Here is a 15277-nt window from a genome sequence, read left to right on the forward strand (position 1 = left end):
CATCTTCAGGTGCCATGTGTGTGCGGTCATCACAGTAAAAGTGCACTGCCTTTCAGAGCAAATATGCAACATTTTGCTTTGTTTACTCCACCAGCTAGCTAGCTAGCTAGATGGATAGATAGACAGACAGACAGATAGATAGAAAAGAACCCTTTATTGCTGTTGCAATAAACCATATCAAAATTACAAATACTGCTGATACCTGGCCATCGACCCAACCATACATAAATGTACATATTGTGGGGGGAAGGTCAGGAAGATCAGAAAAAAGCAGGGTTTATGTTAGGAAAGAGGAAGAGGATAAAAAAAGACAACCCCCTGATTGTATCCCAATGGAGAGTACATTGTGGGAACCGAAAAAAAACACCTCAACAGCATAAGCACATAGACTCTACCCTTGGTGAGCAGTTGACAGCCATGACAGGCGCCCGGGGAGCAGTGTGTGGGGACGGTGCCTTGCTTCAGTGGCACCTCGAACCGGCAACCTTCTGATTGCGGGGCCGCGTCCTTTACCGCTAGGCCACCACTGCCCCGTCTTTTGATAAAAACCCTGCAGTATGCGGTCACCAGTGGTTCTCTGTAAATATTTAAACTGTGTCATGCAAGATGCATGTAATAAAATGGCCATGACGTGTATGAGCAAGGTACATCTGGTTCTGTAAAGTGTAAATGCGGCTGCACTGCTCATTAGCTTTCAGTGCCTTTTCTAAAAAGGGATGTCTTTGTGGAAGGTCTTATGTAACCTTGAACCCAGCCAGGTGTTATTTCCACGCTCCCCATTAACAATTACTGCCACTTTTCCACACTGTCCCAGTGCTGCAAGGCCCTCTGTTTTTCCCTACTAATTAAAGCCTGATCTCCATTTGAGGCACAGATGTTCATGTTGCAGGACACCATCGCATATTGTACCTGAGCCCAGACCTGCTTCTGTCTCAGCCCGAGGTGTGTGGGATTAACCGCTGGGTAAAGGGGCCACGCGCCATCTCGAAGAGCCGCCACTGTTCCCATTTCTCCGGTGTCACCTTGTCATTGGACCCCAATGGGGTCGGAGCCGCAGTTTTATCTCGGCAGAGGTCCCCACACCCTCCCGCCACCGCCGCCCTGTTCAAAATGAGTCCTGTCTCCCGCCTCGGATAAACAAACACATTACTCTCCCAGCGGCCCCCTCTCCTGGCCGTCCCACAGTCCTCTGCAGGCGGCGCTCGGTTGACAGCGTCTCCGCGGAGGATTGGGCTGGAGACGCGGGAAGAGGTTGCGATTCCGGGAGGCAGGTTTTATCCGCGGCCCACCCCCTGGAGGAATACTTCAGGAGTCAAGCTTTTACATTTCTCCTACATGCCCATTGTATCGTTCCCCCCTCGAGTATCCGTCGGCTCACACACACACACACACACACACACACACATCCCTTTAGTCCTGCCTGAAAGGTTGACGTCGTTGGAGAGCCTCTAATTATATCTGCTGGCCCCGTGCACCGCGCCGCTGTCTCATCACATTAACGCTCTGAGATGAGACCGTTCCGCGCACAGGAACAACAAAAGTTCCAGACCCCCAGAAAGGCCTAAAGAAGTCCAGACGGCGGCGTTCAGCGCAAACCTGTGCCGCTGCACTTTGCAGCCGGAATGAAGGGCGTTGTTATTGAAAGCGGGGTCGGCGGGGTCGCATCAGCAGGAATTATAAGCGGGGCACGCGGAGGACGGGCGCCGTGGCGGTGGCAGATACGGTAGCATTAATTGTGATCTTTGACCTCGCGTGTCAAGGCCATTCTTTTCATTTCCTTCTGGGCCTTTTCTCGCCGCGATTCTGCGCGCGTGTGATTAATGAGATTCATGAGCCCTGTTAAAAGCTGCTGAATACTGCAGGTGGCACGCCGGCACCCCACTTCACACCGGCAGGCCCCAGACATCCACATACTCGGCTGGTGCCGCACTTCCACGGCTGTAGGTTAAATGGTGCGGAGATTCCGGATGAAAGGAAACGTTTCCAGGCACTTGCGTGCTTAAGACGTCCGTTTCAGTGTGGAGAAATGCAGATATCCTTTCAGCTCTGGGGACTCTCTATGGGCATTCAAAACTGAATAAAAATCCCAAATGGGAAATTGGTAATCATGCAAATCCACACAGCATGGAAAAAAAGCACAAATCATATACAAAACAGTTGCTTCATTTTATTTCATTTTTTTTTTTTTTGGTTTGCTGCATTTCCATATCTATAGCCAGTAGATTGTTTGTTTTTTCATAAATGCAACATTAATTCAGTACCTAATGCAAAGCTGTATTTTGCTTTGTTTAGAACATCGATTGAGTTTAATAGGACGATCTCTGAGCATTTTTACTGGTTCGACAGATGATGCAGACATATGTGCCACTGGCTTAATGCTTGTGGAATGTTATATGGTCATTAGCAATATGGTGGCTGAAACACCTCATAGTCGGTCCTTTAGTGCCGTTTTAAGCTTGGCACAAAGGGACCCATTTATCTCTGCTGGCGTCTTTTATGGCGCCGGTCGCAAATGTGTGAAAATAACCGGGTCCTGCTGGGCCCGTCCAGCGTCGTCATGCGTTAACGTCTCCACGGGACACCCAAATGGACGGGTGCTGGACGTGTCATGCAGCTACTTCACTACCTGAGCAGCATGACAGTCCGCGCGCTCAGTCTGTCAATCGGCCTTCTCTCCATCAACTTCACACAATGTTCTCGTGAGAAGAAAGTCTCTCCAAAAATACAGATGCTGAGCAGTGTAAAGTGTCTAAGTAAACCTGCACCCTGCTGTCTCAGGAACAGCATTTGAAGATATTATGATATATGGTAATATTATTGTGAGGGTGTCAATGTGATGAACGTATTAAATTCAGCAATGCTATGCTTTTGGTAGTAGCCTAGTGGGTAACACACTCGCCTATGAACCAGAAGACCCAGGTTCAAGTCCCACTTACTACCATTGTGTCCCTGAGCAAGACACTTAACCCTTAAGTTTCTCCAGGGCGACTGTCCCTGTAACTACTGATTGTTGCTCTGGATAAGGGCGTCTGATTAATCCTGTAAATGTAAATGTACTTTGCAATAAACATTCATGATTGGCTTTATTGCTGAAGATGAAGTGGGAACCAATCTCATGTTTCTACCAGCGAGAAGCTGAGGAGGTCAGTGACTTCTCCCAGGGTCAACAAAGAAGTTGTTGAGTTCATGCACATAGTTGAAATTTTTATTAAATAAGTAGGCCACTATTCTATTCATCTGAAGCTGCACTCGTTTGTCCAGGACACGGATTTGAATGCTGAGGCTGACTGGCTTCAGCAGATGCGTCTGTAGCGCCAGCACCATCCATGCTGCAAAAAATTAGGCACATGTTCAGAATCCGTTCTCTCTCTGCCTTGGCTGATCAATTCAAGAACGTCAGAACGGACTGGGCAAATGCTGCAGATGGGGCGCTGACACCAGGCCATGTCTATAGAGGCATCATGTGGTGTGCCGTAGAAGAGTGAACGCCACTCATGCTCACGTCCATCATTTCTGAAATGATTTTTAGCGTATGCCATACATGCACTCCACTTGCAGCTGGGTGAGAAGCACTTTTCTGTTCACTAGCTTTTCATTTCAATATGTAGTGCGTGCCACGTCTTATTTCAGATGTCATAAGTCTTTATTTTGTAGCGCAGACTGTAGAACTGTCTAGATGGCTTTCAACGATGGTTGATGCATTTAGCATGTGTTTATGTATTTGTATGTGTGTGTGCGTATGAAAGCTTTTGTGTGTATGTGTGTGTGTACTAGGTGTGTTTCTGCATCTCATTGCTTATTTCTGTTGCGTGTCATGTGATGTGATTGCTTTGGATCAAGTAAATATACATTTGCATACAGGAAATTGTTTCATTACAATATTGCTGCATGGTGATTGTGGAAGTTGAAGTCTCTCTCTCTCGCTCTCAGAGTGCATAGGAGTGCTTGTGTGGGTGTGCAAAGCTTTTAAAAAAACGCCGCTGCCCTGAGATATGAGCATGCTCAGTGATGCAGCAGCCCTTCCTCCCCATTGCTCTTATTGATATTGATAAGGGTTCTTGTGGGGGAACAAAAGGCTTTTAAAGAACTGTCAGTGCCGCATGCTCTGTAGCACCCTTGTCAAAACCATAACGCGGGAAGAGGGTCCCTCATGTATCACACACTTTAATGGCTTCAGTGTGTCAGAATGACTGCTTTTATAATTTAGCACGGGGACATGATGTAATGTATGATGTGCAGGTTTAACCAAAAAGAATTCGTTTGGTTTTTCGTTTCATTCATTGTGAGATTGAGACAGGAAAGTGCTGTCAGGTCCTGTACCTGTCCGCAGGTGCCTCCAGAATGCGTGGGGTCCTTGTTACTGAAGACTCCATCTCAAGAGCTGATTTCTGTGGGAATAGCATCACATTAAGTAGGTTTCATTACTGAGGACCTCGCTAATGTGACCCGGCCACCGTCACTCCATCAAAGTCGTCCAGGATTCCATCTTTTCCTCGACCCGCCAGCTGAAATCGCAAGCAGCCGGGCAGAGCCAGCATTTCTATACATAACCCTAATCATGAAAGGATTAATTGGTCAATTAACTGGGAAGCCACACCTGCATGGATGCACCTGCTTCCGGTGCATCTCGCACTACGCCTTCTCACTCGTAGCAGACTTTGTTTCAACCATTGTCGAGTATGACACTCCCACCCAGGGGAATTAATCATTAATCTTCATGTGAAGTAATTACCTCCAACCATCAATCAACAGCTTTGATAGATGTTGTACATGATTTATGTGTCCATTGTTCGCAGTGCATGAAGAAATCAAAAATGGATTTCCAAAGCTACTTAACCAATGATTTTTTTCTGTCCTTCAGAGAATTTTATCACTCTTTCTAATATTCAGAATAATGTAATTCCGAAATCAATGTATATTTTTCATCATAGTAAAACTAATGCAACTCCTAATATTAAGTGGCATTTGTAACCACTGTAACACTATATAAGAGTTTCGGACAGCAGATTACGCTGTATGTCTGTACTGATAATATTTTGTAATCATATTTGAAACTAGACTGAGACAAGTGTGGGAAAGAGGCTCATACTGGGAGTGATGAGTAGATGATCTAGTCTTTCATTTTAGTATAAATACTATTAAATTAAATATTTTTACATTACAAATTAAATACATCCTGAAAATACTTCTAAATCGAAATAATGGTAGGAATGTTATCTTGTGAAATTTTCCTTTGAAACTGGCTTTATTGTGCAGTTCGATCCTTTCATTTTAATGAAGCAAGAGAAAATGTGAATATTTTGTTTAGTATTTTGGAAGAGCGTTGCATTAAAAATTACCACTGGAAGGCGAGCCTAGGGCAACTACCAGTCCTTTCTAACAGAAATGCTCAATAAATATTATGCCTGAGATTGTGTAAAGCCGTGTGTAAGTGTGTGTAAACGTAGTCGACGCAGTAGATGAAAGGGAACAGAAAGGGAAGTATTTCTCGTGCTCGTGTGGGCAAAAACTATTCTTTATAGGACCCCGTCTGTCAGCCTCACTTCAGTTGGCCACATCACAGAGAAGATGAGAGTGTTGCTGAGAGCGTGGACACGTTCCTGCGCTTGGTGCCGGAGGGCCATTCCAACACCTATTTATTTACGTAGTCCGTTTGTACTCGGCAGAGGGACCCCTGATGGTTCTAATTGAGGCTTTCCTTTGCCAGTGCTTGTGCTGTAGCGAGCCTGTAATTTGTGAAGCGCTGCGTTTGTCACATGGCTCCTTCCTCCATGTGAGGCGTGGCAGGGAGGCCGGACCCCTTAAGAGCTGGAAATGAGGCTCATGCAAGTGCACCAGTCATGCGAGGCTGAGCTGACTGCCATCTAATGTCATCCGTCTGGTTCAGGACACCCCTGCTGTGGGAGCGTCTCCGAAAGGGCAGAGTCCAGGGGAAGGTCTTCAGATGCTGAGAGGGATGGGTTTCGGTCATTAAACATCAGTTAGAGTCGAGAGTTTCCCTGCTGCTGCAGCTGTGCTGTTCAGTATTCATTCTAACCACAAATCAAGATCTAGTTTTACTCAGTAGTAGTCTTGAACTTGTGGATAGTGAAATGGTTTAATCTAGGTGATTAAATCTAGGTGATTCATCTAGGATTAGCTGATCTGATCAGCTCTCATCCCTTCATACAATACACAGGCCCTCAATGATTTTGTGATAATTAACCACATTTTTTTTCCAATGATCATAAACTTGACCAATAAGCATCAGTTATCTCTGATTGGAGTTGGATGAATTTTGGATAGTTGGAGTTGGAGGATTGGAAGAATTTTTAACATGTGGTTAAAATTCACATTTTCTCAGAGGGCAGTGGTGGCCTAGCGGGTAAGGAACCCGACCCGTAATCAGAAACCACTGGCGCCACTGAGCAAACCTGTAATGGCTGCCCACTACTCACTAAATGTGATGGTTAAAGGCGGAGGGCACATTTCTTTGTGTCCCCGTGTGCTGTGCTGCAGGGTTTCACAATGACAATCACTTCACTTTGACTTTTCAGCAGATGCAGTGAATTATGTTGCCTGAGCATCAGGGCTATGCGTTTCATGCCAAAACCATCAAAAAGACCAAAATAACCAAATAATAGCACACAATGGACTGATAGCACAGGTTTGACCAATAAGTAGAGCAGAACTGAACAGGGGAAAAGCTGCTTGTGCAAAATGCGTAACGATGTACAAAAAGTATGAATACAGAATCACACGGCTATCAAGAATAACCATAAATAAAAGTCATATGTCCTCCGTGTCAAGTTAGGCAGCATGCAGCATTGAACACGTTCATTCATGAACTCAACGCTGCTACGCTGCCCGTTTTGTGGTCTTACAGAAGGTGGTGTGTGTATGTGTGTGTGTGTTGGCGGGAGTGGCACTAGCTGATTGGTTTGAAACGACTTCTGCTGGGTTTTCAGGGCTGCTAATGTAACATATATTCCAAAACATTTTGTTCCCCTGGGAATTCAATCTAGCACCCTTGGATTAGGATGAATGAGTGGCGGTGGTGGTGGTGGGCTGGTGGTGCCGGGCTGGTGGGCTCTCATTTGTGTCGGCTGGCACAGGCGTGAGCTGGGATTTCCCCCCCCCTCACCCTTTTCTCAGCCATAAACAGACCCAGCCTGCAGATACATTGTGGTGCAACACCATCCTCTCCGGAGGCTCAGAGAGCTCCGTGAGGCGACACAGAGTTGGAGGTGTGAACCTTCACTGCACACAGGAGTAAAAAAAACAACGATGTTTCACTTCTCTGAAGGTGGATCAGCACTGACTTACAGTCTAATCTGGTGTCTGAAACATTTACCTTTCTTCACGCATCTGAGGCTCTAGAAACACTAAACACTAGGAGTAGGCATCACTGAAGATGTGATAATGGATATCAGAATGCCAAATTGTGTATTTAGCGGCAATGCAAATTATACTGATTATGGCAGTAAAGGGAACAGCCACAAAGTTATGCACCTTCTTTCATAAAGTGATAAAGTGATAAAGTGAAGTGATTGTCACTTGTGATACACAGCAGCACAGCACACGGTGCACACAGTGAAATCTGTCCTCTTCATTTAACCCATCACCCTTGGTGAGCAGTGGGCAGCCCTGACAGGCGCCCAGAGAGCAGCGCTTTTGCTCAGTGGCACCTTGGCGGATCGGGATTCGAACCGGCAACCTTCTGATTACAGGGCCACTTCTTTTTACCACTAGGCCACCACTGCCATCATAAGATTATAAAATATTTATTTCATAGGATGCTAGTATTCAAATATGAAGCAGCATTTTGCTTACTTTTATATTTAATATATTTATAATGACAGTGTTAGACTGCTGCTAGAGATTCAACATGATTTGCTATATAAATATAGAATAATTTTATTTTAGGCTTATAATATATTTTAAGTAATCATGATTGAAAGAATACCTTTTGTTTTGGAACATGTAATAATTATTTTATTTCAATTCATGGAATTTTCAGAGAATTGGGATATAAATAATGATATTGATTGGGAAATTACATGTCTTATATTGTTTTATATATATACTTGTAAGAGAAAAGGGTGACTTGCTATGGGACATTGTGTCTTTCTTTTTGACCAGTCAATAAATCTTTTGATTGGTATGTTTAACAATCTACATTTGCTTTTATAGGAACGCAAACGTTGCGGTTAAACTGTGCCAGATTTCTTTGGGATTAATTAATTCCTCTCTTTAGATTAATGTGCAACTCCATTTTATTTGGTGTTAGACAAAAGGAAACGTGTGTCGCCTCCACCCAGGGGGAGCCCGTGACGCTTCCGGTTTCAAGGCGCGGATGACAGGAGCATTTCATCAAATGAGTCCAGTAGCTGCCGGCTGCAGTCGGTACCGGTGAAGCTCTGCTGAGGCGTGCTCTCTGCGTAGCCGGCCCTCGCACGTACGGGCCTCGGCTCCACCTCCACATCCACGGCAGTCGCATCTTTTGAAGCGCTCCTTGTTTGTGTGCAGTTGCATGCTCTGGATTGATGCACTCATGCTTTAATTTGGGTTTAGGCGGTACCACACATAACTGAGTGCAGTCGTAATGATTTCTGTTGAGTTGAAAAAACTGATTTAGGCAAACTTAATTCGGCACAGAAAGCCGGAGCATTAGTTGAATCTAATTGATCTATATGTCAACATATCAGAATTACAACATAAATCAAGCCCTGCTGCCATGTGACAAAGTGCTTCACAAAGGACAAGGACTTTTTTTTACACCCACTGGGTTCTGGAATTTAGATTATATATAGAAAAGGTGAAAAAAATATTTACAAAATGATCGAGAGAGATGACCTTGTGATGAACAAGCTGTCTTCAGCCACCAGGCTTTTGAAACACCTGAGCACTAATAATACACACAGGAGATATTCTGTATCTATGTACCGGTTGGGTTGACCTGTTCTATTCGAATTTGGTTTGAATGTGACAGGCTCAGGTACTCTCAGCCAATCACAGTGCAAGGTCATTCATTTGCCTTCGCTTGGCTAGACTTTGCACAGTTGTGTGCTGTGAGTAAGTGCACATCAAGGGAGCGTTTTTTTTTTTTTCCTGATGTGCTTGAAGTCAGTGCTTTTGTTTCCTGCTTTTCGTTTGTTGGCGTCCTACCCCGGCACATTAACTGAAGAAGGATGTGATGTGAAGAGGGAGTTGGCGTGATGAGGCTCCGGCTGCGGCTGGGTGCTGACTGGGCCACGGCAGTTCTGGGTGATGGGGGTCCAGCACTGCGGGCCGTTTGCTGCTGACGCCAGGCGCGGGCTGAGATGGGCTGGCACGTGCCTTGCCCATGCAGAGAAACTCCACACGAGCTCATCCTCGGTGCATCAATCTGACAGGCGTGTGATGAACGTGCTGCCAGGCTGCTGAGGATCGTTTGTCGGACGCCGGCCTCAACCAGCACCGATTGTATTTCTGCTCGATTCTGTACACCAAATTAACCATGCAACTTTCTAATCAGCCAATCATGTGGCAGAAGTGCATGAACAATGCATGAACCAAGCAGATATTGGTCAGGAAGTTAGATTAACCTTCACTTCAGCAATCAGAACGTGGTGAATTATAGTCAGATTGTGTGGATTTTCCACCAAATACTGCTCACCACCTCCCAATTACACTACAGGTCTTTATTCGATATACCCGAGCCTATCTAACTCTGAGCAGGGAAAATCTGATGGGGACAAAATGACTGATGCAGCCTGTTCTCATGAAGCTTGACTTCTTAGACAGATGGTAAGACCGAATCTGGCATCAGCAGCGTGAGTCCGTGAACCCCAAGCGGCCTTTTGTCATCAGTCCAGGGCGGTGTCAGAGTGGTAATGGTGTGGGGAATGTTTTCCTGGCATGCTTAATACAAATCAGTCATCGCTGAAATGCCAAAGTATATGAGTATATGTGTATCTGACCGCGTACGTCCTGCTGGAATGTGGTAGAACCTGAGATTTGTGTCATGGATGTGCAGCTGAGCGGTCTGCAGGGACCATGTCAACAACTTGTGGAATCTGCGCTATGAAGATTTCAGGCTGTTTTGAGGGCAGAGGGAGGGCCAACTCAGAACTATACATTCTCACTCAGCTCACGATTTCTGAACATATCTTACTCCAAAGGAACATCATTGTCAACACTTATTGGTTCAGATACTAATTTAACAACTTGATATAGTGATATAATGATAAAAAGAAGAGGTTTGACAGTCCAAGTAGAATGAAATATAATGCTTATGTTCATATCTAATTAGCAGCTGATCAGGCTGTAGTTGGAATTGAACAAATACAGCACATTGATTGGACACATGTCCTTCAAAAACATGTAATTGTCTGTCCCATGTTTGAATATTAAATTGTGCATCCAGTTTTCAATAAAACCAGAGGCGGCAACCCTATAGCTGCCAAACCAGTACAGATTTTGTTCTAGAGCTGTATGTGTAGATACATAGATGCACGAGCATCAGTGCAGTAGGACTAAAGGCTCTAAATATTTACGGTGTAGTTGTAAGGTAAGTACAAAAGAGAGCCCGGTTTGCTCTTGAGCCATTATTAGTCAGCATCGTTGTTTTTTGATAAATGACAAAGCAAAACAAAAAAAAAAACTTTGTTGCTCTTGGCCCTTTTACAGTTGCCCCCATACCCCCCCCTACGTTCTTATTCAGTCGCCACTCTTCATTGTTCGGCTTATGCTCCTCGATGCTCCCTCTGTGCCGCCACACTTCCACACAGTGGCTGCGCCGCGCCGCAGGTCACAGAGCTGAAGCTGCTGTTCTCTCTTCCCGCAGATAATGATGTGAGAGAGGAGGACAGCGAGACCCAGCCTGACGAAGGTGAGTGCGGCTCGGCCGAAGCAGCACGCTAACCAGAATTCATTCACTTAGGGGAGATGCAGCCAGGGCATGTTGCGCTGCAGGGAAGCCCGTCAGCTGATCTGGCGTGAGTGATGCTGACAGCAGCGTGGCGTTACTGCGGTTGCAGTCCATTTAGGAATTATGTAGATGCTTGAGGAGGAACATTCAACAGCAAAAACATGCATTATTAAGTAATACTAGCTGTATTTATATCTGTATTTGCTGAGGCATTAAAAATATTTGCAATAGGTATAACAGTTGTATTTGTGTTAGTGTATTTAAAGTGTTCATCTGTATGTACAGAAAATAGTATTACATTTCACAACAGCGTTTAGGCTCACAGACTCAGTGTTGCCAGATTAGATAGCACCAAGTGAAGTAAATATTCATAAAAATCCACTATTTCCATACTCCATACTTGAACTTGGCTCCACCCGTACTAGCAGGTGCATGAATCCTCATGGTCACTGTTACCTCTGCATTTCAGTGTTCCTATTTTGAAGTGTGTCATGCACATCATTTCAAGTTTTTTTTATGGCATTTAGTTTATAAGCAAATATATATATAAAAAAAAAACATGAACTGTCCAGAGTAGCAGTTGAAGTTGGCTGAGTACGTCATCATTTATGGTCGTCATATTGTTCATAAAACCACGGTGCAGTTCTGATACCTGGATGTTCTTTGTATGTTGGTTACATGGTATGGTTGGTCCACTGTAAAGATAGGACCACTCTGAAGAAATGTAGCATTCCACAGAATGTCAAGTGCACTAGAAGGAGCTCACTCTCGATGGCAGTGCCTAAATCCGGCTTATGGACACAAAGCACTCAGTCCTGATAAAGCAACTGACAACTGCGCAACAGGCTGCGGAGAATGAGGCTTAGGCCGGCTGGAAAATGCTTTTCTATAGGGTAGACTTGTTCTGGAGCATGAATCAACAATCCACAACCCTCCCACCTACAGTGAACGTTCTTTCAGATCGATTCAACATGAGGCAATCTCCTTATTTTCAAGAAATATGTATATATGGATTAAGACTTAAATTAGTCATTTAATATACGGTAATGTAATCTGGAACAATAGCATTTGGAGACTTGTATACCACGTTAATTTGATCACTGACAGCTCTGTTCACAAATCAGGTCTCTACATTTACTGATGCTGCCTTATGGGGCACTAGGGGTGGGAATAGTGTAAAATATTGTAAACTGCATCATTCAGATTTTTTTTTGTTGTGAACTGTCAAGCAATACATCACAGAATCAATGATAACATAATTGTTTTTATATAGTAAATTCCCACCCAATATGATCCTGCATAGCAATAAGCCTTTGCAACATACCATTGGGTTTTAATATTTATCTAACTGGCTCATTTCTGATAATATGTGTCAATAAACATCACCATATCTATCCCAAAAATAGAATAAAATAAAATAAAAACACAAGTACTACGAAATAATAATGTTAAGTAGAATTCTGCATGCACATTGTGCAACATTGTTTTTCACATAAATAGATGTTCTGTCATACACAATAGTGTAGATTATTGGTTTCATTATGAAATTTTTCAAAACAGATTGTTCATTGACCTCCTTAGTTTTTATATAGTGAAAAATAACAGGATTTTTCCACGCAGTTCTCATCTTGAGGCCACGCTGCGCTGTTGAATATTATCGAATCTCGGTGGTATAACATGCAGTATTACCTTTCTACACTTCTGAGACCCACCAGTTCCAGACACATGTTAATATTTGATGTTGGACGCAGATGTGCAGCTTGTGGACCTCAGTGCATTGTGGGACGTTTACTGCTGGTCGCAGGAAGTGGAGCTGAAAGGCGAGAGGGCCAATGAAATAGCCCCTCTATTTCGTCTTCCTTTTACCAGCGCCGTTCATCAGTATTGTGGGCATGTGTGGGTGTTTCCGATGCCAGATAGTTCTACCGCTTTATGAGTTTGCGTGTAAAATGCGATACGCTGAAGCATTCCAAGACGTACCCGTGTGAGCCGCTGCTGTTTTTTCAGTTTCGTTTGATTTAATATCAGCGTGCTGTTGCGCTTGATTTCAATTCCAGATGCCTCTCATGTCTCTCATGCAGATAATGTTATCCCCTTGTCAAAAGCATCTAGTCAGAGCAGCTCAAGAACTGCCCCGGGTTCCCAAAGCACTCACAAAATATCCCGTTTTTTTACTCTTTCAGCCCTTGTCTGGGGCTAAACTGCTGAATGGCTGCCAGCCGCTGCCCTTTAATGCCACTCCTGCTAACCAGGAGACTGAATCAGATCCACTTTCTCCATCCAGCTCACCAGAGTTCAAATAACTCTCACTCTGGCACGGAACCGGTTCCTATTGACCTGAGCATTCCTTCAAAGCCTGTGCGAGGGTGTCCCCCCGTCCAGCACAGAGTAAAATGTATGGACGGAGCCCGGCTGAGGTGGCACAGTGAAGTCACCCTCAGACCTGCAGCCCACGCCAGCGCAGATGGAGCCGGAGCCTTGTTGTGTGCCGCTGGCATCTGAAAAAAACAAAGAGAGCCACCTAAGGGCCGCTCCGAGTCACGTTCTCGGCGGATTATTGTTCCTTTGGCAGGTGACGTGCCACCTTCAAAGAAGTCCAAAAATAAAAGCGCAGATGGTGCCAAAGAGGAATAGGCCTTTGTCGGCCGCGCCCATTACCAGAGCCTTCTTGTCTTTGTGTGCTTGTGCATGCCTCGGTGGGGGGCTACCAGATTGTTTGTTGCCTTCCAGGGTCCCATCGATAGTCCACGTGTCTGGCCGGGTTGGTCCTGCTCAGTTTAGGATCCATTAGCCTGGCGATTCTGCAGCCTCAGTCCTCTAGCTGATATTGAAGCAATTATAGCCTTCTCCAATAAGATGGAGCGGAGATAATTAGATTCGTACACTGGAGGGCGTCAGCAGGCAATTAACATGGCACCTCATCCATTTGTCTCCAAGCTTTAATATTGTGGAGGGTTGTATTAAGGCGCTGCGCAGACTTCTTTATCTTGCTCAAATAGCCGAGTGTCCAGAGATGAGACTGTCCAAGGGCGGCTCTCGACCTCCAAGCAGCTCACTTTCCCAGAGTGAAAAAAGGGCGATATGTCAGATGACGCGCGTGCAAAAGGAAAAAAAAAAATTACATTTCTTTCTCATGTTTAATAGAAAAATTAAACCATGCACCAGCATTTTGTAATAATCTTTACAAATCCTCGGGCTTTAAGGTTAAATGATCTGTTGGCACGGACTGGGGCTCATCTGCAGCGGCCACCGCTGACATTTCAGAGTGCTAACACGAACCGTCCAGAACACGAGCACATACTGAGGAGCTTCTCACCGACTCGTGAATCACCAGCGTTGTTTTGTGATCGTACAATTTTCCTGCATGTGGCCAACATGAGAGTCTGGGTTGGGCAGAATAGCTGTAGTGATAGACGTGATATCTGAAAACTGAATACATTCCTTTAGATGCATTCAGATATGTGTTCCATTACAGCACATAAACATTCATGTGTTAAGAATCTGGGTTTGAACCTGTGACTTTGAGGCTATCGGTTGACGCCCTGTTGACAATCGTTCTATCAGCATCAACATGATTTGAATTTGATTGACAGCTCTCACACACATTACTTACTCATTATGGACAATTTAATCCCCCTCCTGTCAATACATCACACTCCCATTTGTTCTGCAGTATCCATCTCCTCCCTTTCTCCTCCGTTTTCCTCCATTCTCTACACTCCCAATGCCCCTTGTACACAGGATATGTAACTGGACGGGACAAATGTGACCACGCCCACTATCAACATGAAGCTTATCAGTGATTTCATTGCACACAAACAAAATGCTGCTTGTTAAATGGCGCCATGAAAACAGGGCCCTGTGAGTAGAGGCTGTGCCGTCAAGTGAAGTCAATTCAAATCAGCCGCGTCTTTTTGTGCGTGCTGTTGTGTCTGCAATGTTTTTGACTCCTCGCTGCATGCATCCTGTGATTCTCCCTGTCAGAATATACATTCATTTATTATTGAGCAGGACCTTGATAATCCATCACCGCTCGCAGCGGCCCGGCAGCCGCTTCTGGTGCACAGCTGCGGGGGGATGTTGCCCGGCGTTGCATCACGTCAGCGCCATCGGGCCTCAGCCTCCGCAGGGCCGGGTCATCGTTTAGGGGCTTTTAGCAGCGCGGCTAATGACACAAAGGCATTAACAAGGAGGCATTAACTCCGTTTCCAGGAGCCGCCACTCACCGCGTGAATGCCAGAACCATTAAAGGCGGCCGAGCTAATCCCGCAGCGGCCTCCTGTCCACTTGACGTTCTGAGATGAACGCGGAGAAAGGAGAGTAAGCAGTTGTTTAGTGACGAGGCGAACCCGAGCATGGAGTCTGCATGGAGACGGACCAGCCAGG

The 15277-nt window shown here is 45.1% G+C and overlaps 1 protein-coding gene across 4 annotated transcripts in view; it reads left to right on the forward strand.

Annotated features, from left to right (window-relative positions):
* The window catches only part of macrod2 (mono-ADP ribosylhydrolase 2), a 416409-nt gene that overhangs the window by 375688 nt on the left and 25444 nt on the right, over positions 1-15277 (forward strand). For 3 of the 4 annotated variants that reach the window (XM_028988161.1, XM_028988164.1, XM_028988162.1), the window contains exon 10: positions 10808-10852. The exons of the other annotated variant lie outside the window; for it this stretch is intronic. In XM_028988161.1, the coding sequence (XP_028843994.1) occupies positions 10808-10852 (45 nt within the window). The remainder of the gene's footprint in view (positions 1-10807; positions 10853-15277) is intronic. 4 annotated transcript variants of the gene reach the window in all.

The sequence above is a fragment of the Denticeps clupeoides genome, chromosome 8, assembly GCF_900700375.1.
Source record: "Denticeps clupeoides chromosome 8, fDenClu1.1, whole genome shotgun sequence".
Classification (NCBI taxonomy): Eukaryota; Metazoa; Chordata; class Actinopteri; order Clupeiformes; family Denticipitidae; genus Denticeps; species Denticeps clupeoides.